This window comes from Giraffa tippelskirchi, chromosome 6, assembly GCF_054371585.1.
Source record: "Giraffa tippelskirchi isolate mGirTip1 chromosome 6, T2T-mGirTip1v1.2.pri, whole genome shotgun sequence".
NCBI classification, from domain to species: Eukaryota; Metazoa; Chordata; class Mammalia; order Artiodactyla; family Giraffidae; genus Giraffa; species Giraffa tippelskirchi.
Genome location: NC_137280.1, coordinates 17,546,198 through 17,570,503, shown reverse-complemented (window position 1 = coordinate 17,570,503; position 24,306 = coordinate 17,546,198). Strand labels below are relative to the sequence as shown.

The window sequence follows — 24,306 nt, the reverse complement described above, 5'->3', positions numbered from 1 at the left end:
TCCAGCCCACAGGAGACTACCTGCTGGTTTCTTGGAGGCTGAAGGGGGCTCACGCTTACCGCTTCCATCAGGCCCTTCACGGTGGGGGATTTCAACATCAAGGCATCAAACACATCGTCCGTCTCCTTCCTGACGTACAGAAGCACTGGAAGAGAAGGGCGGGAAGCCGTGACCGCAGAGCCCACGTGGCTGCCCCAGGAGACCGCTCCCCTCACACAGGGGTCAGAGGCTGCCATTATCCGACCCCTGACCCGGATGACATCCCACCCGGGTGACCAGGCACCCGCGGCTAGGGACTGTTACCCAGGATTCGATGAAGGAAACCGACGGCAGGGTGTAGGACGCTGCCAACATCCATCACATTTGAATTCCTTAAGGTGGGCACACGATCTCTTATGAGCCATCTTTCTCTGACCTCTATCTTCTATTTATTTATTTGCTCATTCAACAAATATTACTGGATATCCATCTGGGCCCAAGGCCCCAGGCGGTGAGATGGGAGCTGGGGTTGCAGCAATGAGTTAAGACACAGCCTGCCCTTCACAAGTCCGTAGTCCACTTAGACAGGCGGGCATTCCTCAAATGAGCAGACGGGGCGTCAGAGTTATGAAGGGAAAAACCACAAGCAGGGGCTTACAAGGGCCTGAGCTTTTCGAGGGGGTAGGGAGGAAGGGCTCCCGGAAGGTTACTCTGAAGGAGAGATCTGAGTTATGGAGGGTGTACAGGCATCAACGCTGGCAATGGGGGTGAGGAGGGTGGGAGAGAGGGGGCAGGGAGAGCAACCCCCAGGTGGACAGACCAACAGCCCCACAGGGAGACAGGGAAAGTCAGAGGCAAGCTGAGGGAGGAGCTGAGAACCTGATCTGGCTTTGACCCCGGTTCAGCCTGCTGGCGGGCCCTGGTCATTCAACCCCTCCCACCTGAGGACGATACCGCCCTCGTGGGGCTGCTGAGAGAGTTGAAAGAAATGGCAGCCGTGGGCACCAGGCGTGCAAGCGGCACCCCCAATTCCTCCATCCCTGGGGTCATCATGAAGCAACTGTAGTGATGGTGCTGGTTCCCTCGGCGAAGGCACATGCAGCTTTCTGCTCATTTCTCTATAACCTAACATACTGAATCCAGCAACACACAGGATACAAGAGATGGCAGGGACCCCAGGGGTCCTCAGGGAGGCAAAGACACACTGTTATTGCAGAGCCACCCTTACAGCAACCACACCAGGCTTAGCTCCCGGGAAGAAATAGGAAGTGCTATTCAGATGCGACTCTCCAGGCCCAGTGAACTGCCTGCCCTTTCTTTCCCTCCTTCTGGTGATGACGTTGGAGAAGGCAATGGCACCCCACTCCAGCACTCTTGCCTGGAAAATCCCATGGACAGAGGAGCCTGGTAGGCTGTAGTCCATGGGGTCGCTAAGAGTCAGACATGACTGAGCGACTTCACTTTCACTTTTCCTGTTCATGCACTGGAGAAGGAAATGGCAACCCACTCCAGTGTTCTTGCCTGGAGAATCCCAGGGATGGCGGAGCCTGGTGGGCTGCCGTCTATGGGGTCGCACAGAGTCGGACACGACTGAAGCGACTTAGCAGCAGTAGCAGGTGATGACGTGGCTCCTGCTTCCACCTTCAGAGGGAAGGAAGGGGCCGAAGCTGAAGCCCCATGCCCCTGGCTGCTATAGGGAGAATGCACAGGTCAGAAGCCCTGCTCAGGCTGGATCCTGACCACCATCAGATACCCGTGGAGCCGCGGTCACCACCAGCCTGAAAGAATGAAACTGGAGCAGGGAAATGAAATCGGCTCTAATCCAAACTCCCACCCCTTTTCCCCCCTCCTGCCCAGTCCCCAGGGACATCATTAAAGCTGCTGCTTTGCAACGGCAGCGTCTATGGGTGCACTCGGGCTCTGCCCGCATTTTCCTTCTGCAGCCAGAGGTTCAGTTTCTGTATGACGCCCCAGAAATAAAAAATGAAACCTTAAGTATTGCAGTTTCTTCTCTTCACCAAGCATAAAAATAAAATACCAAGGAAACAGATTGGAGAATAGTATCTCCAATATTGGATAGCCCCCATTTCAACTACAGTGATCTAGTGACCTAATGGCACTGTATAAGGACTCAATGTTAGCAGCACAGTGAGAAATAATTGGACCACAGGGCCTCAACTACTACTAGATGGGGGAAATCAAAGTAAAAAAGAACAACAAAACAGAACAATACAAAAAACCCCACCAGTGCCTCTTACAGATGAACGTTCTGTAACTTCTTCCCATGCCCTCCCAACAGAAAAACGTAATCTCCAGTACCCTAAGGAAACCCCAGACCATGTTCTATTAAAGTGAGTACCACTTCCACTGGATTTGTGATAGTGTGTCTGCCACTCCTGATGCAGGAGTCCCTGGAAAGGGTTAAAGGGGGCGTGGCGGCAGGTTGATGGGCTGCAAGCTGTGTCACCGTATCCTGCTGGGCTTGTTGACAGCCACATTGGCAGTGCTGGGCTCACAGCTCACCCCCACGGCTTGCCCAGAGAGACAGCTCTCTTTAACTGTGTGTCTATGGATAATAATCACTCCACTAATGATAGCAATAACCATTATCACACATCCAAGACTTCCTACAGACAAAAGCAGCCAGCCACGGGGGGCCAGCTCGCGGTGACTCTGAGGGAGCCACCCTGAGAAGTGGCCACAAAGACAAAGCAGCAAACAGTGGCATTGGTGATAATTATGGTCACTCCCTCTCTTGGAGAACTTCTAACAAACAAACAGTGGGCACCATCACTGATCCCGGCTCCTTGTGCTCATCAAAGCCCAGTTCAGAGTAGGAGCTCCAGGCAGAGGGGCTCAGGAACTCCACAGTCCTTTTCCAAAGAAAAGCCACTCCTGGGAGTTCTCTATTGCTGGAAGGTTGCAGCGCCCTCATGTGTCCCTACGACTGAGATGTTTCAAAGGCCATAACCACGTCTCGTCACAGCCCGATACAAATTCTGGTGGCAATTTTTGTGCTAACTTCACCACCTCAAAATAATCTGAAAAACACAAACTTTAGACCAGCAACACTCACTAAATATGGATCCGAGCTACAATTACTTTGGCCTGTGTGATTCTTGATTTCCATACAACACTGCCCTAATTTTAAACGATGAGACGGAAAAGGTATGCAGGAACAGAGTTCAAAATGGACTCGAATATTTGATGGTGAGCCTGGGATATCTGAAAATCCTCTAAAGGTTTAAATATTATTACTGCAACCAACACTACTCAGGTATTTATGCTCTTTGAATTCTGAAATGCTCATTACTCAATCATAATTATGATAATATGCCTTAACTAGATCCAGGCCTAAAAATAAAACAAATAATTATAATAGTGAGGATGGAGTGCTTACTATGCACTGGGCACTTGAGTTTACTGCTTTACATACATTAACTCATCAATCCTCACTCTATGACGTAGGTATCCTTGTGGTCCCCATTTTATAAGTGAGGCCTCCAACTCGCAGAGGACCTTCCCAAGGTCATACAATGTGACGAGGCTGAGGGAGGCTGCAGAGGGGATATTCTTACCACTATGCAAATCCATTTCAGCAAATAGGGGAAAAAATTCTCAATAACAAAAACCTCAAGCCTGTGTTAATGTGCAACCTGCCTCATTAACAGTCCAGTGCTGCATAAGCCGAAAGTCCTGGAAGCTCTTGGTGTTGACTACAGCAGAGTGTACGCCCCCCTTCACCCCTTCCTCTTACTCCCTAGAAGGACAGTGGGTCAGCAAAGCATTGAGATGCTGAACAAGACACTAACATGCCCGTGCTTCCTTTCTTACCCTTTTGGTGAAGTGGAATAATATCCTTGACCGAGAGAAAATGAGTTAAGTTGTGATGTCATAGAAAATAGGTTCATTTACTTGTACCATGATCAATCATTGGCATCTATTGAACAAGTCTCAGCTCTTGGTGCTTATGAGAGGCTATTGTCAAACACAGCGTGGGTTTCTTTTTAACTTTCTAACTCACTGCTGGATGAGTCAGTATATTCATTACATTTCCCTCAAGGTAAAGGAAAGAACCAGAGCCCTGAAAGAATAAATGTTTGCTTAGGGAGTTTAAAGAGGCAAGGTTGAAAGCAAAGGAGGACACCGTGGACTTCCTGTGTCAATAAGAGCATCTCCAGGCCAGCACGGAACCGCAGGGCCCGGACGGAATGTGAGCTCTTCTGGGTGAACCGTCCCCTACTCTTCCTCATGAGAGCAAGGCCGAGGAGGGCAGGGACCCAGGGGGAGCGGTACCTCGCTTCATCCCTTCTTCTTTCATCTGCTTAGAGGGTGCTGGACCAAACTCCTCTTCCATAGGCCTGAACATCCGTTTCACAAGGACACTGCTGCTAGAAAAGATGAGAAAGTGTTCATTCATTAAAGCATGCAGGGTGCCAGCAAAAATCTTTTCCCATTGTGTATACTATCCCTCGTCACAACTGGATCTGTGCACCAACCTCCTGTCTTCGGGTCGCAGGTCCCGAGGTCGCTTGTGGGGCAGAACTCACAGCCCTGTATCTTTACCACGTGGCCCCGAGACATTCACCTTCTCCTAAATACGGATCCACCAGGGGAGACCCCTGGGTTTCACCCATTCTGTCCTGAATCTCACCCCCTTCCTGCTCAAATGTCTAGGGCTAGGGAGGTGATGTGAGCCCTGTGTCTGTGTGGTCTCCAAGTTACCCAGCCCTTCCCATTTAGCTAGCGTTTGGGTGTCCTGTACCCTCTCGCCAGCCCCGAGGGCACAGCATGACCTCTGCCTGGAAAGGGCACAGGCCTGCCTCGTGCGTGCGTGCTAAGTCGCTTCAGTCATGTCCGACTCTTTGTGACCCCACCAGGCTCCCCTGTCCATGGGATTCTCCAGGCAAGAATACTGGAGTGGGTTGCCATGTCCTCCCCCAGGGGATCTTCCCGACCCAGGGATCGAACCCACATCTCTTATGTCATCTGCATTGGCAGGCGGGCTCTTTACCTCTGGCGCCACCTGGGAAGCCCCCCAGGCCTGCCTCACTGGGTCTCCATTATGAGGTTGCCCTCAGATCCTGCTGTTCCATGGCTCCGTCAGTTTGCGATAGAGGAGACTGCAGTGGTGGAGGTTCCCTAGACCCAGCCCTCTCTTTCTTCAGGAGAGGGTCTCAGTCCCCCTTTCTGAGGACCCACAGGTCCCCAACCAGCCAGTTCTGGTAGCTCTACATTTCCTCCCAAAGTCCCTGTCTATTTGGGGGCACTCTAAGGAAGGGAGAGTTGTTCAGGAGAAAGGAAACCAGAACAGTAGTTGTCGCTGCTGAGAGTTGCAGACGGCATATGTGTCCCCTCAGACTCAGAGGCTGAAACCCAAGCCCCCAGGAGAAGGGTATTCGGAGGTGGGGGCATTGAGAGGTAATAAGACCCTGGGGGTGGAGCTCCCCATGATGGGAGTGTCTTTTAAGGAGCGGAAGCCCTCTCTCTGCCATGTGGGGACACAGCGAGAGAATGGTGGTCTGCACGCCAGAAGAGGGTCCTCACCAGACGGCAGCCACACTGGCACTCTGATCTCTTCCAGTCTCTCCTTCTAGAGGCTTCCAGCCTCTCAAACTGTAAGACACATGCTCTGCTGTCTGAGCCACCTAGTTTACAGTAACAAGAGTTAGAGCAACCCAAACTGACCAAAACACTGAGCAATTGGTCCTGCATGGAGTCTTACTGTCCTTTAAGCCCTCAAGAGAGCAGGTGTAGGCTTTCAGAAAACTTTAATCTCTCTGGGGATTCCTGGACCCAGGCACATGAAGCAATAGACAGGCAGCTCAGCAGTATTGTTAAGACATGAATTCTGGATACAGACCACCGTGGTTTAAACCCCTGCTTTGCAGACTCACAGACATAGAAAACAAGCTTATGGCCACCAAAGGGGAAAGTGGGGGCAATAAATTAGGAGTTTGGGATTAAAATCTAAAATAGATAACCAACAAGGACCTACTGTATAGCACAGGGAACTCTACTCAATATCTTGTAATAACTTATAATGGAAAAGATTCTGAAAAATTATATATATAACTGAATCACTTTGCTGGACACTTGAAACTAACACAACACAATAAATCAACCATATTTCAGTAAAAATTAAAAAAATAATAACCCCTTGCTTTGCACTCTACTAGCTATGGAAACATGGACAAGTCCTTCAACTGCCCTGAGACTCAGCCCGCTTGTCTTTGAAAGGAGGCTGTCGAGAGAAGTAAATGAATTCAACACATGTGAAGCACTCACAGAGTTGACTGATACATTGTAAGAACAATTGAAGCGTTATTAGAGATGCATCATGATGATCATGAAAATGAATGAGGGAGAGATCTGAGGAAGAGAGATACGGGAAAGAGTACAGAAGGCAGACAGTTTGAAAGAGCTCAGAGTTCCCATTTACCATCATATAGCAAATAGTCCAAACTACCTTTCTGGTTCAAATTAAGGGCTAAAGTTGGAAAAACTTCCTGCATTGGAGACTGACATTATATCAATCCCAAGCTTCCAAAATATTAATAATATAAAACTCTGTTCCAAACCCAAACCTCTACTGGCATCACTGTCATTAAGAAGCTTTTATTTCATCAATTCTCAAGTCAAGCTAATGGTGGGATCCAGCGGTAGAAAGAGCACATGGGATAAAACTATGGATAGTCCAAACAGCATTTCTATTAATTCTAATGGTTTAAATCATTAAACCAACAAGGCTTTAATTTACCATCTCACACTCTAGATCTGTGACTGTGAAAGTCGCTCAGTTGTGTCTGACTCATTACAATCTCATGTAGCCCGCCAGGCTCCTCTATCCATGGAATTCTCCAGGCAAGAATACTGGAGTGGGTAGCCTATACCTTCTTCAGGGGATCGTCCCAATCCAGGGATCAAACTGGGGTCTCCTGCACTGCAGGCGGATTCTTTACCAACTGAGCTACCAGGGAAGTCAACTAGATCACACTCTAGATCAGGGGTCCCCAAACTCCAGAATCTAATGCCTGATGATCTGATGTGGAGCCAATGTAATAATAATAGAAACAAAGTGCGCAATAGGTATAATGTGCTCGAACCATCCTGAAACCATTCCCCACTCCTCCAAGGGGCATGGAAAATTGTCTTCCATAAAACCAGTCCCTGGGGTTTTATGGAAGGTTGGGGATTGCTGCTCTAGGTGGTCCAAAATTATGTTTACCAGCCCATGAGAGGACCACGTTTTATAAAGCACTTTTCATCTCCTTGGTAAATTAAGTCTCTTGAACACTTTGTGAGCCAGCAGGGCGAGAACTAATCTTATCCCTATTCAGTGATGACCAAACTAAGGCGCGGGGTGTCGTGTCTTATGCTGGGCAATGCAGCTAGACGGTGAATCAGGCTGTTAAGAGAACCCAGCTCTGAGGGACAACCTCATGATAAAGTACCCAATAAAACTGAGATGATGATCAGTGAGAGTGTGAGAAGTGATATTAAGAGTCAGCATTCTATTTTATCCCATAGTAATCAAACTATGGAAACAGCTAGAGGAAAAACTCAAGTTCAAGTCCCAGTTGAAGGTGGTAGTAAGTTTTTAGAGCACTGTTCCCTCTATCTTCCCCTTGCTTTTCTTTAAAATCATAAAAGTGGGTCATATTATTCTGTCATGTCTTGAGTCTCAACTGACCATGACCTTGGAAGCAGAAGATTAAAAATTCATTGACTTGGCAGTCAGTGACCAGGAGGTTAATAATGGGTAAATAGCCTGAAATATCACCAGACACTCATCGTGTGTCAGGGTTCCTTAACTAGTGATTTTCTTTTTCTCGCCAAGGAAGATTTATTTATATTTTTCCAGTTCTGTTGACTTTTGACAGCACCCCACTCTGAGCCATGACAAACTTTGTCATTAAAATAACATCTTGGATAAACCACATTTCTCTTAGGAGTTCAGAAATGCTTTTTCACACTTCCAAATCTATAAACCCAGTGGGAGTCAATAGCTTGTGTGGTCTGAATTCAGTGGTTTCATTTCTTTTCAAGGCAAGGTGAGAAAAGAAGGGCAGAAATGACTGCCCAGTTGATAGATGGAAAGGAAAGGAAAGTCGCTCAGTCGTGTCCGACTCTTTGCGACCCCGTGGACTGTAGCCTGCCAGGCTCCTCCGTCCATGGGATTCTCCAGGCAAGAATACTGGAGTGGTTTGCCATTTCCTTCTCCAGGGGATCTTCCCGACCCAGGGATCGAACCCAGGTCTCCCGCATTGGAGGCAGACGCTTTAACCTCTGAGCCACCAGGGAAGTCCTGATAGATGGAAAGAGCACAGATTTCAGGTCTCCTGATGTCCTGTTCAATTACAGTAGATTGCATCACAAAAGGACAAGAACAAGGAGAAGATGCTTTTTCTGACACCAATCTTCATCCTTCAATCCACATCCTTTGGGCACAATGTGTTAGGTTAACATGTGGAGGGACTCCAGACCCAGCAACGTATGAAGCCATTGTTTGATGGGGTCAATTTCAGGGACAGCAAGTCCCTGAGGTATAAACAAAGGATAGCTGTTTCATCAGAAAAAAACTGGGAAGGTGCCTGGGTCTGAAGCCTGGGTCTCTGGACATACCTGGCAATGTTGAGCCCTACCTTTAGGCTGAGTCATACTAGACATCAGTACTTAGTGAGGAGGTGTCAGAATAAAGACAGAAAGGAGCTGCCGCACTGTGGAGACATAGTTTGTCTAGTTCACAACTCTGCTTATGGATGGCCTGTGTAGGCTGATGACCACATCCGCCCTAAATAAATGAATGTCCTTACCCTTTTTTGGTTTCCCTGGTGGCTCAGATGGTAAAGAATCTGCCCTCAATGTGGGAGACCCAGGTTCAATCCCTGGGTCGGGAAGATCCCCAGGAGAAGGGAATGGCAACCCACTCCAGAATTCTTGTGTGGAGAATCCCATGGACAGAGGAGCCTGGTGGGTTACAGTCCATGGGGTCACAAAGAGTCAAACACAACTGAGCGACTAACACCACCACAACCCTTTATTAGCCTCAGAAAAGTAGAGGTCCTCTTATATTCCAGTCCTCACAAAGGCTCTCACATAATGGAATAGAATCTCAATTTATTTGCAACAATAAATTACTCTTTGGGGAAGAATCTATCATCTCCAAATGACTTTAATCAATGCTAGTTCAGGGTCTTGGTAGAATTCATCTGACACAGTCAGTAAAAACAAACCAAAGTCAAAAAGCAAACAAACCCACATATATTTAGTAACAATTATGGTAGTTAAGAGTTTACAATTGAAAGCAGTAAATAATTAGGTCAGTAGGCCTAGAAGGATCATTTTAAGAGGAAATACAGATATTTCTGTTTGTGGCTAAGATGTTGCAGCTTGTGGCAAACCAAGCAATGTTCCAGCCAAGAACAATGTAAGTAACTGTGTGTGTGTATGTGTGTGTGTGTGTGTGTGTGTGTATATATATATATATATATATGTTAATATTTAATCTGATTGAAGGTATTGGAGACTACTGTTGAGTCAGCCAGAATCTGAGAGCTAAGATCCCAGAGGAGAAAACTGCAGAGAGGTGGGCTTATAGTCAGTGAGCTGCTTTCCCCTGAAGCATTTGCCATTTCTCAACTGGGAGCAGAGGATAGTGATCCCAGCAGAGGCACATACTTAAGGGCAAAGAAGCCTGCTCAGCTTTGGGCAATCTCATGGTGTTAGAGAAACAGAAATTGGTATTTAAAACTGCAAAGGTATTCAGGACTAATGGGAAAACTTCCAGAGAGTAGAGAAGCAAGAGAAGTGAGCCAGACACTGCAGTATTCCTTCCTAGGTCTTTGTCAGATTCTTAAGCTGCACAAGACAAGGACAATAAAACAAAAATACTCTAGAAAAATGATGACCAAATAAAAATGATTACAACAAATAAATATGAAAGAATTCTTTGCCAAAAGTTCCACAATGAAAGAACAATTAAACAGAATTCTTCTGGCAACAGGAAAAGGAGCCCACGTGTAACTGAATCACTTTGCCAAATACCAGAAACTAACTCAACATTGTACACCAACTATATTTCAGTTTTAAAAAATAGTGGGGCAGAGTTCCATGTGCTACACAGTAGGTCTTGTTGATTATCCATTTTAATATAGCAGCGTGTACAATATTATGTGGCAGCTTGAATGGGAGGGAAGGTTTGGGGAGAGTGAATATACATATATGTATGGCTGAATCCGTTTGCTGTTCACCTGAAACTATTAACAACATTGTTAATCTGCTGCTGCTGCTGCTAAGTCGCTTCAGTCATGTCTGACTGTGTGCGACCCCAGAGACGGCAGCCCACCAGGCTCCACTGTCCCTGGGATTCTCCAGGCAAGAATACTGGAGTGGGTTGCCATTTCCTTCTCTCTTAATCTGCTATACCCCAATATAAAATAAAAAGTTTAAAAGGAAATAAAATTAAAAATTAAAAAAGTGGTGAGGGAATTCCCTGGTGGTCCAGTTGGTTAAGAAACTGCACTTCCAATTCAGGGGGCCCCAGTTTGATTGCTGGTGAGGGAACTAAGCTCTCCCATGCCATGTAGCCAAATAAATAAATAAATAATGGAAAAGCTCTTTTGTATTCTTACATAGGTTTATTCTTAAGTATTTTATTCTTTTTGTTGCAATGGTAAATGGGATTGATTTCTTAATTTCTCTGATTTTTCACTGTTATTGTATAGGAATGCAAGTGATTTTTGTGTATTGATTTTGTATCCTGTGACTTTACTAAATTCATTGATTAGCTCTGGTAATTTTCTAATAGTATCTTTAGGGTTTTCTATGTACAGTATCATATCATCTGCAAACAGTGAGAGTTTTACTACTTCTTTTCCAATCTGGATTCCTTTTATTTCTCTTTCTGCTTTAACTGCAGTGGCTAGGGCTTCCAAAACCATGTTGAATAACAGTGGCAACAGTGAGCATCCTTGTCTTGTTCCTGAACTTAGAGGAAATGCTTTCAGTTTTTCACCATTGAGAATAATATTTGCTAAAGGTTTATCATATATGGCCTTTATTATGTTGAAGCAGGTTCCTTCTATGCCCATTTTTTGAAGAGTTTTTATCATAAATGTTGAATTTTGTCAAAAGTTTTTTCTGCATCTATTGAGATTATCATATGATTTTATCTTTTACTTTGTTAATATGGTATATCACATTGATTTTCATCAAGAGATGAATTGATAATGAAGTTGTGGTACCTAATACAATGGAATATTATTCAGCCATGAAAAGGAATGCATTTGAGTCAGTTCTAATGAGGTGAATGAACCTAGAGCCTAATATACAGAGTAAAGTAAGTCAGAAAAACAAATGTTGTATATTAACACATATATATAGAATCTAGAAAGATGGTACTGATGAACCTATTTGCAGGGCTGCAGTGGAGACAGATATAAAGAACAGACTTGCAGACACAGTGAGGGGAAGGAGAGGGCTGGACGAATTGAGAGAGCAGCATGGAAACATATACTTTATCATATATAAAATAGTTAGCCAGTGGGAATTTGCTGTATAAATCAGGGAGCTCAAACCCGTACTTTGTGACAACCTAGAGGGGTGGGATGGGGTGGGAGATGGGAGGGAGGTTCAAGAAGGAGGGGACATATGTATACCTATGGCTGATTCATGTTACTATATGGCAGAAACCAACACAATATTGGAAAGCAATTACTCTCCAATTAAAAATAAAGAGAAAAGAAATCAAACACAATAAAAAAAATAATGGAAAAGGATCTCAAAGAAAAACAGAAATAAAGGAATGAAGAGCAACAGAAAGGGTGAATGTAGGTCAAATTTATAAAAGGAGGTAAGGCTCAGTTTTATGAGTATTTAGTTCAAATCTTCCAATTTGCAAAATGGCTAACTAGTATACAAGAATAACTGGAACTAATATAAGAAACTGATAAAAATCTGCTACTCTAAGGGACGGTAAAGATGATTTCCATTTTCTTAAATATTTTCTAAAAATCTCCCTTGTGTATCTGATGCAGATTTGAATATTACTGGGTGGATTTTTTTAACTGCAATATCTAACAGTAAAAATAAAAATATATCAATTGCAAAGGAGGTGGTCCTGGGAATTCTCTGTGGTTCAGTGGTTCAGACTTGGTGCTTTCACTGCTATGGGCCTGGGTTCAATCCCCGCTGGGGAGACTAAGATCCTACAGACTGTGCAGTGTGGCAAAAAAAGAAAAGAAAAGGGGGTGAGTTTCTTACAACTGCATGTGAATCAGTTGAAAATCTTGAAATAAAAGGGTTTAATTAAAAACAAAATTTAAAAATAAGATGCAACATGGTGGCAGTCACTCTAATATTACAAGGATCAATATTTGTGGCTTAGGATAGAATTTCTAAAGACAATCCTATATATATGGATTTAAAAGTTCTGTATCTCAACTTTGAAGGTAGCAAAGAATTGCCTTGATAAACAGTATGAGACGACATAAAAAGTAACTTGAAGGATGAGAAAGATACTGATGTCATGAACTGTGAAGAATTCAAATACAAGTTTCACAAAATGTGACAGATATTTCTAAATTATGTTACTTTTTAAATGTATATTAAACAAAGTAAATTAACAAAAGAGTATCAACAGATTTTTGATTCTTTTGGCCATATTCAAAAAAGTTTACCTGTTCAAGGTGGCCCAAAAGCTTTAGTTTATGCTTTCATATTCTCCTGGGGAAATTGTCCTATATTTGTAATCACCTGTATATGTGGTTAAGACATAGCCCACCATATCCTACATCTCATGGTTTGCTTAGCATCCCTGAAGACCTTATCAAAGAAAAGTGCTTGGTCATCCAGGAAATTGCCCCTTTAAGAGAAATAGGGCAGAATTCTAGAAGAAGTTTATTTTGTGCTGATGAACACAGGGTGATGAATACTTAGGTTTAATAGTATGTTGATTAAATGTACTCACTGGTGATTGGTTAACAATCTCTAACTTCTCCAAAGTGTATTGAACTTTGGCCAAAGTGTTCTGGGTGGAAGATAACCACCCAGAACGGCCTCTTGCTCTGCAACACTGTAACCAAGCTCAGGGTTTGGTCTGGCAACATCCATGAGAGGAAAGGCATGGCCCTCTGCTCCAGTCATTCAGAGGCTAATGAGTGAAGTCACTTTGGAGGGCTGACTCTCTGAGCTGCGATGGAACCAAATTCAGACTTGCTGTGCTCTACATTTGTCTTCTCCAGGCTTTTATTTTCCTGAAGACTCAGTCTTTAAGGCTTCTGTGGTGTCTTGTTGGTAAAGAGTCTGCCTGCAATGCAGGAGACATAGGTTCGATCCCTGGTTGGGGAAGATCCCCTGGAGAAGGAAATGGCAACCCACTCTAGTATTTTTGCTTGGAAAAGCCCATGGACAGAAGAGCCTAGTGGGCCTACAGTCTATGGGGTTGCAAGAGTTGGATGCGACTTAGGGACTAAACCTACCTACCAGCCTTTGAGGAGATTACACAAGGTGGCCCTAAAGGACATAGTGGCATGCCTTTGAGAAGAAGCAAAGATAAGAGAAATTCTTAGAGAGGATTGCGGTCTGAGTGCCCCATGCAGCATCAGGTGATGGCAAGCTCTTGAAGGGAAATCACTGTTTTTCCAGACCTAAGGAAGCCCAAATTCGCCAAGAAACCCTGTGCCCTGAATGCAGTGTGTGAGCCACAGAAATGCAAGACTTGAGGGGACCTCACGGAAGGCTGGAAATGTGGGCATCCCACTGGGGATGAGTGTGGACAGAGGATCAAGGAAAGAAGGGTTTTCCAGGAACTAGGCGTCAGATGGGGACGGAGACCAGATCCCCCGATCCTCAGTTTCCTCATGAGAGATCTCACAGATCCTCTTCTACAAAATCCTCCTTTTACGAATGAGAACACGGAAGCACAGAGGTCAGGGATGCGGCCCCAGGCTTCCCACTGGGGTGCAGCAGCCCAGGAGGAGAACATGGGCTTCCCTGGCTCCGAGTCATCATTCCTTTCATGATGCCACTCTGTCCTTTGTGAACCATGTGAACAACAGAGTAGAACTGATTGGTGCTAACTGTTTCTGTTCATCCCTGCCACTGGAATATACGGCCTCTGTACCAAGATAAAAAGAGCAATCTAACTAGGTATTTAGAAAATTTGGAACTCAGAATTTGGAGGTCAGATCCTGGACAAGGCTCTGCTCCTGACCAACAAGGGAATTATTAGGCTCTTTTGAGATTGTCTATCCTTTAGGACAGAGGGTGGCACACTTCTGCTGGAAAGTAAATAATTAGGCTTTCCAGGCTAGACAGTCTCTATTGCAACTACAACAGCGTCTCTCTACTGAGCTCTGCTGAAACTCTGCTATTGAAGCACCAAGGCAGCCAGAGACAAGACTTGGAGGCGCTCACGTGGCTGCCTGCCAATTAAGTGTGAGCGTGTGCACTTGAATCTCATAATCTTCAAGTGTTATGCAATATTATTCTTCTTTTGGACTTTTTCAACCATTTGAAAATATGCAGACAGTACAAAAAGAAGTGCTGCGCTGTGGTGGGGTGGGGGCAGCAGAGGGCGCTCAGTTTGGCCCTTAGGCTACAGTTTGCCAAGCTCTGATTTGGAAAAGAACCCAGGACTATCTGCTCCACTTGACTTCATTTTGAAATGTTGCACAAGGAAATATTGCCTAAGAATAGGGAAGCCCTGGTTTGACATAGTTTGAAAAACAGTGATCTAGAGAGTTTAATTATACACACGTAATTAGTGCAAACCAAGATTTTAGTTGTAAGTGGTGTAACATGATGAAAAATGAATGTAGTTCTAGTGCTTTAAAGAGACAAACAGCATCCAGGTGGCAAGAAGAAATGATCTCAATATAATCTCCAACTCATGTGGTTCAGAACACGTGTACTTCTGAGAGCCGCTTTTAAGTAGACCAGTAACAAATCTGGTGGTACACCCTGGTGGGAGAATTAAGATGTTGAGAGGTAAAATGACATGTGAATGAGGAGGAAAGGTTGAGACTTATCCAGAAAGAATACAGCCAATGCATATCAGTCAAAAGAAGGCAATCTTTGTTCAACAAACTAACTTTCTGGAGCTGGAATTGTCCAATAGTGTCATGAGCTATCTCCTACAATGAGAATATTCAGAATATTCCCATCACTGGGAACATTCAAGTAGAAGTTGGCTGACCCCCTATCAAGGATGTGGTATATTGTGCTATATTGTCTGGGAATAGGATCTGCTAAACGACCTTGAAGGTTCCTTTTTGGCTCCAAAATTCTAGGAGTCTACACAATGAGTTAATGAACAGAAAAGCACCATGCAGCGACTTGATACCCAAGACACTGGGAGACCAGCGCCCCTGTGTAAACCCTCTCTTCCCTACAGTCCTGAAGACAGTGACAAGGTTCTCAGTCTTCCCAGCTCCCATCTAAACCAGCCTCGCCACTAGCCCAGGCAGCTCACTTCCCAGCGTAAGGGATGTGCGGGGGTGGGGAGGGGGGTCCAGGTAGCACTGAAAGGATGACAGGCTATCTCCTTGGCTCCTGTCTGAAGTTCAACTCGATCTTGTGTTGGGGCCAAAGACTGCAGTAACTGGATTAGCAGTGAAAGGGTGGAATCAAAGAGATGTACCACTTCAAAGGCAGATCATAGGAAGGAGAGAGGGGTAAAGAGAAACTTGTGGACTTCCCTGGCAGTCCAGTGGTTAAGACTCCGTGCTTCCAATGCAAGGGCCGCAGGTTCGATCCCTGGTCGGGGAAGATCCCACATGCTGTGAGGTGCGGCCAAAAATAAAAATAAAAAAGAGACGAGAAACTTGGAAGGAGAATGGTACTCCCCAGCCTTCTGCCAAACAATCCCCGGAGTCAAGCCTTTCCTAGCTCTGAGTCTGGGGCTGAGAGGATGTTCTCACTCCCTGTCCCATTACCCTATGCTTGGAAACCCATTTCTACCGACAGGAACTGACTTTGGGTGTTGAAGTGAAAAGCCTGAGTGACTTACCCTTCTCGTTCATCATCCGTGTTGTAATAGACCTGTAACAAAACAGTAGAGTTACTGTAGGTCAGGCACAAGAAATGGAAATATATTACGTGATGCACAGACTTTCCTAAGACATTACACTATCTCTTTAAAAAGACAAATCTGTTTAATTATTTGTGTGAGTCTAATACAAATCTGTGTGTGTCTAATACAAATTTAACCTCCTCAACAGTCTGCTAGGGTTAATTCTTGGATGTTAATGAACTAAAATTAGAAATCTGACTATTTCTAGCTCAAATCAGTCTGATCAGATTACCTATAGCCCAAAGCCAAACCTTGCTTTAGACATTAAGGAAATATTTTAGCAAGATCAAAAAATCATTGCTTAGAAAGGCCTTGGCACAGGGCCTGTAAGTAACCAATCCCATCCAGTCCACAGGTGAGCTGATTCTAGACTGGTATACTTTGGTAAAGGGAGGGAAGCAAGTTCCAGGCAGGAAGCCCAGGCCTTTGTTTATTTCCCAAAGGGACTTGGGCTACCCTGGTCCCACGACCACAAAAATCTAGGAGTCAACTATCTTCAGGCCAGGAAATGTCACCTAGCCTTAGGAGGTGTTCCTGGCTATAGGAGGTGTTCTGGCCAGAAGGGAAAGAGACTTCTTTAGGTGGTCAGTATGGCAACGGGCCGAACCAGATTTAAAGACATTATGAAGCATCCTTATTCTTTCATGCAGCTCTGGAAATCCCGAGGGGGAGCTGTTGTATATGTTAAGTCCTCTTCACCTAATTATTTATGGCAAATTAATTGTGGGCCTTTCAAGAGCTTTAACTATGTGCTTCAGGATTATTTTCATTTGGATGAAGAATGACACTCGTTAGTATCCGACATTCACACATTAAACTTCAAAAATCACCTCTGGGTTCCAGTCCATTTCATCAATGTCCCTGCCACAGCCACCTGGGTGAGAAACAGCTGTGTGGAAACCGACACCCTCCGTGTAAACTTCCTAAAGGCTCGTGCCAGTTTCCAGGATGCCGCCAAGCCCAGACTTAGTTATACAACAGAGCTCATTACCTGGAACTCTTCGCGAATGAGTCATTCTAGTCATTAGCTGAGATTTCCACAGGAAAGTTTTTCCTCTTAAGCTTCTTAATGTCTATGGTTGTATTGTATCCTTTCTTCTTAAACATGAGGCAATGAAGGTAAGCCGTTTCCTCCCCACGGCCTAAGTTTCAGTGTGGCATCGGAGCACTGGGTTATGCTCATAATGGACTGTTTATTTAGATGTATTCAGAGGGACCCACATAAGCCAGGAAGCCTGGGCCATAGCACTGGACCCAAGACTAGACTTGGGGGAAAGTGCCTGATGTTGACTTGGTTTTTTGCTGCTTTCTTTAAATGTGGCATAATACATCTGCCCTGCTTCACTACCCTGGTAGGGTAATGGACAGCTCGCTGCGAAGGTGACTGGTGACCCAAAACTGGAAGCAACCTTCTCTTAAGTGTCCCCCTGGCTTCCTGAGCAGCCTCTACTGCACTGTCCCCGTTACCTCCTCAGGCTGCCATTTCTCCTCCTTCTCGTACAGGATGACCCACCATTTCTTCCTAGTCAGCCATAGTGCTTACTGCACAAATTTAATTTTTAGACAGTGTTCTCCAACTTCAGAATACATAAAAACCATCTGGAGAACTTCTCATAAACGCAAATTCCCAGGTTCCCCTTCGGAGATTTTAATTTGAAAGGCCTGGAATGAACCTTGGGAACCTGAATTCTTATCAAGAACGCCTGTGATTTGGGCGGAGGTGGTTTACACCAGCCACAAGTCAGGGAGACGGTTCTCAAGGGTGTGAGGGAGAAGGGATGTCCTCCATGGGTTCAGGTGCCTTGAGGAAGGCTGATACCTGCCAAGTACGCATGATCCAGAGGAATGATGCCTCTGCATCCCACAATTTCTCCCAAGCTCCGCTATCACTTCTTTTCAGGGTTCTTGACAAAAAGCACCGTGCATATCCGGGCTTTAATGCGAGGAGAGGGAAACTAAAGACCTCCAGAGTGCGTGCACGCTGGGTTCATGCTGTTTCAGGGGACAACAAAATCTGACTCCATGGCAGATCTGTTTCTTTAACTATTGCTTCCCCCTGTTGCTTTTGTTTACTAAAAGGCCTGCCTGGGGAACCCTGCCCCTCTGCCTGAATTTTACAAAAGAAGAAGATATTAACACATCCTGTCCCCATCCCCACCCCCACCCCCAGGCTGGCCCTTCCAGGAGATACTTGCAAGACTTATGACCTTTTTATTTTACTTCCTCACCTCCTGCCCATCTCTGTTCTATAAAAGAAACTGGCATCCAGGCCCAGAGAAGAGGGTCATTTGGAGATATTAGTCTGCCACCTTCTTGGTCTGCTTGCTTTCTGAATAATGTCGTATTCCTTGCCTCCACTTTCCTTCTCTCTGATTTACTGGCCTGTCGTGCGGGGAGCGGAGTGAGCATGGACTCGGTAACAGTGCCCTCCTATGAGTTTTTGATAGCCATCTGGTGAATATTTCAACCCAGGGGTGAATCAATGAGACGGTGAGGGAGTAGGGGACATGTGGACTGACAGTGAAAGCTAGCCGGCTGCTTGTTCTGCAGCTGAAGGGCTGCCACACGGCCGACTTGGCCAGGTCCATAGCGGTAGCGGTTACTGAGCATCACACCGTCACCTGCCTTCCTCCCTTCCATCCCTGCTCCCTTATGGAAGAACTGGGCCAGCTCGTGACCTGCCACAGCTGGCTCTTGTCTGGCCTGTCGAAGCTCGCCAAGCCCTGTCCCTTGCCCACTACCAACATCACAGCACTGCCCTTTTCCCTCCTGCCCCTGGATTCATCCCCCAAGACTCCTAACTTTTCTAAGAAAAGGCAGCTTTTCTAGTCCTGACCAGCTATCGCAGGTGCTCTTTCCCTTCAGCCAAGCACGTTGATCAACCACTGGATATTCACACACGGTCCCAGTGCACAGAAGAGTGTGTTCCTTTGTCAGCCGGGGCTTAGGCAGGCTCCCTCACTGACCCCCCTACATTCTGACTCCAAAGCCACAGGGAAAGCCTGAGGCTCTTCAAGGACAGCAGGACTTAACTTTGCTGATGCCCCAGAGGACGCTGATTGGGCTGCTTTGCAAACTGCTGAAACCAACAAATGGGAAAGACTACACTGTCCTTCTGCTCAGCCACAGGCTAGGAGTCCCACTCAGGACACAGAGGGGGCAAGTGTGGCCAGAGACAGTCATGAGCCGTCACATTTGGTCAGTTTTCCTCTTAAGATTCATTTACAGCTTTGCTTTTTTAGAGAAATCTTGCCAAGAGAACAAGTCAGGCTGTCAGCTTTGACACAGGGCTCAAGCCAGAATCAGGACAGTAAACAATGAGAGCAATTTAACTCAATCATCCTCTCTCCCCTAAAGGTGTGACTACCTCACTGCAAAATACACCATGTATTTACAAAGACTGTAAATACACAAATCACCATGTTCTTGGGAATTAAAAAATAAAATTAGGGGCTGGCACTCATGTCTTAATAAATCATAATGTTCTTCCTTTCATCTTTGTGTCTTTTTCCTATCAGACAAGTAAGACAAGATGAGAATGTCAAATTTTAATGTAATGCACTCGAAGAAAAAAGCTAGGGGATATTCTGCTATCTGTACTTAGTTGGTGTCAAAAACACCAAATAAAAAGTTCTGGTTGTATAACTGTTTTGTCTCATACACTAAATGAAAGTTAAGCCAATAATGATTTCTGCTCCTAGACTAAGGTCAATTCCAATGAATATCTGAACGCTAGAATGGAAGAAAAACTTGAATGTGTCAGTATGCACCTATTTCTCAACAGAAAGACAATTCTGGCTAATGCTAGGGAAGTAATTTTTTTTCACACAATTTTAATTTATCACATAAAATAGGCAATACTAAAGACATTACAGAAAGAAAAAAAATTATCCACTCTTAATACTCATCAAGTATTACAATTTTTCTTGTAACATCTTGCAAAAAATCTGAATGAACTTTTAGGCCAACCCAATATTTGGAATCACAGTATAGACACAAATGAATATTCTACCTTTTCCCCACTGAACATTATCATAACTAGTTCCTATGTTGCCACATAGTTTTTCTAATTATAATTTCAGTGGCTGCATAACATATCATTAACGTGAGCTACTATAAGGAGCTAATTATTGGATGTTTATGTATTATAATATTATCTCTGTAATTTCACTTGTAACTAGAACTAGAAGACAGGAATTATCTTTTAAAAGGCTTGTCTACAATCCCATTTTTCTTTTGGTTTAAAATAATTTACCTATTCAACAGTAACTGTCAATTTACTAAGAAAAAGTTTTTAACAGAGTTTATTTAATCAAAGAATTTTCCTCTTAAGCAACTTTCCAATGGGTGCAGTTCAATTTCCCAACGTTAGATGGAGCCCTATTGCATCATGCAGATCCCACAGAACAAAACTAACAAAACTTGCCTTACAGGTTATCAGCCTTCTTACTTTCTTCCTCTTTCATTGCTTTGTCAACACTTCACTATTATCAGCTCACTCTCACCTCCCCCTTAGTAAGTTGGTTTCCTCCCCTGAGACATTCTTTTCTATAAAATTACATTTTCTGTAGGAAATGGCTGACTTTTGGTCGAATGCATGGGTTTTATTTTTCAGGTCAATAGTGCCTGAAGCGATGCTCGCTTAAGGCTCTACCTGCCCAGTGGATGGGTGGCAGGTGGATGTGAGCGGGTCGGCCATACCTGTCCTGTCCTCTGCAGGTTCGCAAAGTGAACATCAGGTATGAAGAGGACGGGCTGGGAGTGCAGATCAGGCATCGTCTTGAAGTAGGTGATGTCGCTCTTCTTCTGTAAGGGTATCGCTGCCAACTTCCCATCAGAGGCTGGACACGATCACAAAACCCGTAAGTGTGAGGGCCGTGGATGACTTAAGAACTTGTAAGCTCTAGTCTTGGCTAAAGTTTGCGATGGCCTCCTATGAAGCTTCCCAAATTCCATACATGTGAACCCACTTTAAAAGCCTCCCCTCTCCTATCACCAGACCAGAAGAAAGAGTGCGGACTTGGAGTGAGCACTCCTGAAGGGGTGCTCTCTTGTCCCTCTCTGCACCCCAGATTTCTTGTCTGGAGAAGGAGGATGTTGGTCTCTGGAGTATTAGAACCTCCCTCCTATCTCTAACGTAATCACATGATTCTATTTGCTCTTCACAGGGATGGTTCACCGCATCGCCATGGCTTGCCATAACTTGCGCTGTGCTTAGTAGGTCAGTCGTGTTTGACACTTTGCAATCACATGGACTGTAGCTCGCCAGACTCCTCTGTCCATGGGGATTCTCCAGGCAAGAATACTGGAGTGGGTTGCCATGCTCTCTTCCAGGGGAACTTCCCAACCCAGGGGTCGAGCCCAGGTCTCCCGCATTGCAGGCGGATTCATTACTGTCTGAGCGACCAGGGAAGCCCAGCCATAACTTGGATGTGCATATTTTACCTGCAACCCACTTCTTTCCACCCATTCCTCGGTGGACCTGGCCCGGCTGAAGCCCACCCCCCTGGTAGTCACACTCACAGTTGTTGCACTGGGTTTGGGAGGCCTGGCCTTTCCCCTTCTTCCTGTTCTGCTTCCTCTCTTCATCTCGGATTTTTCTTTCTGCTCCCTGCCAGGGAAAAACAAACGCAGACAATGCCAGGCATGTTACCAGTGTGTGCAAAACAACTGTCCACACACAAGTCACAGGGATAAGAAATAAAACATGGGGAGGAGAGGCAGGCAGCCACGGTTCCATCCTCCAGAGAGGTCGACTGCCCCTTAGTCTACCCAATGTTGCTGACCTCCTTGGAGAGGAAGGGATCCCACTCCTCCCAAAATCTCCCCTTTTTTGGTATCTTGCCTATTTAAACAACTCCAATTTTGAATTCCTGCAGAAAGGCCAGACTCAGTTCCCTATCCCAGTGAAGCCAGTTGAGTAATTTTAGCGATATTTATTTAAAATAAAATGTCGTAGGATGAAGCATTGACCTGTTATCTCTCCTAATCATGGAGCGGGCATGAAAGTTGAGTGTGAATTCCCTAAAAAACTTTTCCTTTGCTCCTTGGTATGGAACTTTAAAAAAGTATTACAGAAGGGGAAATGAGGTAGGGCTGAAGCAAACTACACCGAGTATAAGATTTTGTATGTACAAGTATGATCTGGGGTTTTGTCTTAATATGTTCATATGCTCTTGGAAATGGCATTCAATTTGCCTTTTGGCTCCTCTGTTCCTGGTAATTTGACTTTTTCATTGGCTTCTCTTGCCAACTCCATCCAAATTAACCAGTTGACCGTCCCCTATGTCTCTTGCCCTCTTGGTCTTCCACCATTCTTTGATCAACCTCTTCTCTTTTTGGTCACCCTTCAACGTCAGCTTTGCTGACTCATCTTCCTCTTCTCACGCCCCAAACACAGACACTTCAACACAGTTTCCTTTGCCTTTCCCTCTCTCCATGCTTCTGGCAGAAAAGTTCATCTAGACCCATGTTTCCAAGGTGCTCTAGACAGGTGACACCCAGGTAGACTCTCCCAGCCTAAACTCTGTCCCTAGATTCAAATCCACATGTGCTATTTCTGCCCTTTGTGGCAGCACATTTCAAAAATAGCAAAGTATGGACTGCTCAGCAACCTCTACCCCTAGAAAATCCCCAAGTTGCACACACAAAAGAGACAGATCTGAGAATATACAATTTAATCCTTCTGTTAAATACACACAGATCAATTAAAAAGCAAGGGACAAGTTGGTGGAAATACTTGCTATATAAATCTCATGTGCTGTGCTGGGCTGGGCTTCGTCACTCAGTCGTGTCTGACCTTTTGTGACCCCATGGACTGTAGCCCACCAGGTGCCTCTGTCCTCAGGGATTCTCCAGGCCAGAATACTGGAGTGGGTTGCCATGCCCTCCTCCAGGGGATCTTCCCAACTCAGGGATCGAACCCAGGTCTCCCACATTGCAGTCAGATTCATTACTGCCTGAGCAACCAGGGAAGCCCATAAAAATCTCATATAAAGTGTTAAATCAATAACATAAAAATAATGATTCAAATTTAAAAAGAAAACAACAACTAACATACCAGTTAAAAAATGGACAAGAGTCACAAAGTCAGTTCACAGAAAGGGACACACTAATGGTTTAGAAGTAAAACATTGAAATATAGATTTTGCTTATCAAACTGGCTTAAAAAAAAAAACAAACCCAACATATTCCCAATTCTGGCCAAAGTAAGGCCATGACACAATGGAGACATGTGGCCAATGGAGGCATCCATCATAAAGGACATGGCTTTAGAGCTAATACTTGATGAACAAGTGATGACAGCTAATCAGATGTGGCACTTCCTTTGTGCCAGGAGAGTTCTAAGAACTTTACGTTGGTAAAATTTGGATGCTTATAATAGTTTAAACAGATATTATAAATATGGATTTTTATGTCAAAAAGATTCTTACTCCAAAAAGAAACTAATCATTTACAGTGCTCTATTTTTAAGTTTTAAATTGTCACTGATGTTTATAAACCATAGAAATTCATAGAAAGAAGGAGCTAAAATATAAAAATATTTCCTTGGAAAGTCTCTTCAAGATATACTAAAAGTTTTGTAGAGATTTTTGTCTAGATAAGGTATAATATTTTCAGAAAAAAAATAAAGTGCTAAATGCACAAACATGACTTTGTTCAAATGGGTGTGAAATATAAGCAAAAGGCCCTTATTATTCATTTTTGGTTGTGTCCATGTAAGACTTTTTTCTCTGTATTTGAAGTTCTGTACAATATAGTATTGCATTTAAGTCAAAATATAGAAATTTACCTATATAAATTATAACTCACTCAAGACACATCCCAAAGTTTGTTGAGCAATTTTATTTTAAAATTAGTCTTTTGTCTTGTACAATTTATGTGAAGAAAAGTTCTGAAATTACCGTTTCAAGATTTATAAATGTTCAGTGTCAATTTTTAGGAAATAGAGTAACCTGCCTATTGTTTTACAGGTATTCCTTGATATGCCAAACCTGAAGAATTAACATAAAACATAGAGTAGTTCTCCATAGAGCCTAGTCTTCGTACCATATCTGTGTGAGAAACTTCCTGCCCAGAAGGCCCCGATATCAGTACACCAAAACAATTCTGATAGTATCCAAACTTAGGAGGGCCACCATTCTCATATTTAAAATAATGCTTTGATTCACAGTGACCCAGGGCAGCTTTGATACATTCAATTAAGCTGAAGAACGCATCCTTGAACATGACCTTTCAAGAATTCCTTTCCT

General features: G+C 44.4%; 1 protein-coding gene across 3 annotated transcripts in view; it reads right to left on the bottom strand.

Moving 5' to 3' along the window:
- Positions 1 to 24,306, bottom strand: part of GRHL2 (grainyhead like transcription factor 2) — a 166,883-nt gene that overhangs the window by 15,452 nt on the left and 127,125 nt on the right. For all 3 annotated transcript variants that reach the window (XM_081503476.1, XM_081503475.1, XM_081503474.1), the window contains exons 10-14: positions 21,578 to 21,665; positions 20,756 to 20,895; positions 15,992 to 16,023; positions 4,276 to 4,370; positions 60 to 145 (exon numbers count right to left, since the gene is read on the bottom strand). In XM_081503476.1, coding sequence (XP_081359602.1) covers positions 60 to 145; positions 4,276 to 4,370; positions 15,992 to 16,023; positions 20,756 to 20,895; positions 21,578 to 21,665 — 441 coding nt within the window. The remainder of the gene's footprint in view (positions 1 to 59; positions 146 to 4,275; positions 4,371 to 15,991; positions 16,024 to 20,755; positions 20,896 to 21,577; positions 21,666 to 24,306) is intronic.